The sequence below is a fragment of the Oryzias melastigma genome, linkage group LG14 (genome assembly GCF_002922805.2).
Source record: "Oryzias melastigma strain HK-1 linkage group LG14, ASM292280v2, whole genome shotgun sequence".
Classification (NCBI taxonomy): domain Eukaryota; kingdom Metazoa; phylum Chordata; class Actinopteri; order Beloniformes; family Adrianichthyidae; genus Oryzias; species Oryzias melastigma.
The window spans coordinates 22,214,841-22,217,303 of record NC_050525.1 but is presented as its reverse complement, the minus strand read 5'-3'; the positions used below and the strand labels follow the sequence as shown (position 1 = coordinate 22,217,303).

General features: G+C 45.5%; 1 protein-coding gene across 1 annotated transcript; it reads right to left on the bottom strand.

Moving 5' to 3' along the window:
• Positions 1-576, bottom strand: LOC118599671 (the record flags this gene model as incomplete). The annotated part of the gene is given in 1 exon segment (XM_036215362.1): positions 1-576. A coding segment is annotated over 1 exon segment (293 nt), but the record flags the coding sequence as incomplete, so codon positions are not given.
• Positions 577-2,463: the final 1,887 nt, after the last annotated feature.

The following is a 2,463-nucleotide window of genomic DNA, read 5'->3' as shown; positions in this document are numbered from 1 at the left end:
ATCTGAGCTCGTTCCACTTCAGATCTTCCCCTGGTTTGCACAGCGGTGGTCATTTGTGCAATCCATTCATCCAAAGTCAGTGAGTCTGTATTGTTCAGTTTTCCAGAAAAGAATGGCAGCTTTCTGTCCTGCTGCACATAGATCACTGGAGGTTGCCTTACAGTCTCGATGCTCCCACTTGAAGCTCCCGATGAGGATGATGTGCCAGGGTTTGTGGCTGCTGCTCTCAGTGTTGCCAGTTCATTTTCCAGGTCCTGTATCCGCCGAGACATGTCCTGCTCCTCAGACTCCATGACTCCTGAAGAGACACTGCCCCTGCTGTCCTCAAAAATATTAAAATAAAAAATAATAATAATCCAAAAGGTTCAGAAAAAAACTAGTCACTTCCCTTCGAAGATCCTGCCGACAACGCCAAAATGTTGCACCGAGAAGAGGTAATTTCCAGACAAAAGAGCAGGTTACAAAGTTTTATTAATACAATAAACATAAAACGTTCCCATGCTCTCCTCTCCTTGACATGTGTCTGATTGTCTGTCACCGTGCCGATAACACTTCAAAAAAAACGTGCAGAAAAATACATAAAGAAACACAACAAATAAAATTCAGACATGCACAAGATAAAGCGCAACACACTTTAAGTCGGACACGGACAAAACTCGAACTAGACAGATNGTATGAACTAAGGGAAGTGACTTAAACAAACAAAATAACAAAAAAAAAAAAAATTAGTCCGCTCACACACCTGATTAATCAACCACGCTGAGAGCCTCGTGTGGAGCGGACAAACAAAAACGCAAAAACAAAACTTAAAATCAGGACAGCAGGGCACAGTACTCCGACACTAAAAGCAGAAAACACCGTATTAAAAAACACGTTTTCATAAAAAATAATTTAGTACTTATTTAAATCAAACTTCTGCTGTCATTGATAAAAAACGAGCTTTATACCTGGTGCGTCGCAAAACCACACGCCCAGTCTTTAAAACCCCTCGGTCAGTCCAGATCTACCGCTGCCGTGATGTTGCTATAAAACACAATAAAATCAACCACTAATTTTAAAACATTTGCTGCAGGTGACAATAAAAACAGTCTTACCAAACTCAGACTCGCATCAGCTGACGCAGCTTCGTCAGCCGCCCCGTCCCACAACAGGAAGCAAGCACCTAGCAACCACACATCAACTTCCTTTTATACCCTGTGCTGTGGGAACAGCGACACCTACTGGAGCCTCCCGTTACATACGTATTCTATAATTCCAAATGCTCTGTCTTCGTCCTTTCATTGCTGTCTCCCTGGTTGCTGCTTCCAGACGTGTATTTTCCTATTTAAGCATTAACCAATCACATTGCAGCACCATTTGTTGCTAGGGTCAAAGAAATCTGCCTGAAGGCCTTCACAATCAGTTCAGCGGGCCCTGTAGCATAAAATAATTGTCGACCAAACTGTTGCTTCAACCAATCAGATTTGGAGTAGGCGACACCAAGGCCCTCTAGCAGGCGAACGGAAACGTCAGCATTTTCACGAGCTTTGATTGGATAGTCGGAGAGTGTACTAGGCAGAGCTAGCAAACTGCATCTGTAGCGACTCAGCGAGCTGCACCAGCAAATGTATCGAGTGGATTTAATAGCTTTACTGCCAAAGCCATTTTCAAGACGGACTTTTCAAGAAAAGCTGGACATTGTTAAGCAAAGTCGGGCAACTCTGAAGCTAGCAAGTCTGTCCCAACCGGGAGAAGGATTTGAACGTCACTTTCAGTCCTAACTACTAGCGGTACTCCTGGCTCAAAGGCTCCGAAGAGCGCGGTAAATTGTATTGCTGGGAGTTCTATTTGCCTCTGATCGACATGGTGTTTGGAGCCACGCTGGATTTGTACATTTGTCTTGCTTTACCAAGGCAGCAACAGGCATCAAAGCACCGCCGGACACTTACAAGCAGCAGCGGTGTTCTCCAAAACCTTTGGGGAAACCAGAGTGGATCACAGCTAAGCGAGTGCGCATTGAAACGGAGCTGCACAACGAAAAGGTGAAGAAAAACAGGGAAATCTTTTAAAAAAAAGAAGACTTATAGATTGTGTCTTCCTCTTTAAAGCCCTGTTTGTGTCTGTTATGGTGGATGAGACGACAGACGGAGTAACGCAGCTCGCTCTGGTTCTGCGTTCTGTGTCGGACACAGGTGTCGAGGAGCGGCGTGTCGGGTTTGAAGATGTTGCCAATGGAAAGCGAGCTGATCACATTGCTGGTCTCATCGTCCGATTTGTGGGTAAAGTTGTAGCACAGTTTTGTCTGGCACGGGTAAAGGAGTTCCGTGACTCCGTTGAGCGGGAGAGAAGCTGATACGAGGAAATCTACGAGGCCCCTGAACGCACCGCGGGCGCTCCGAGCGCACGAAGAGCTGCAGCGCAGAATCCTCGCACGCACTACGGACAATATTATTTTCCAGACACAGACCAGATTTCAAGATCACA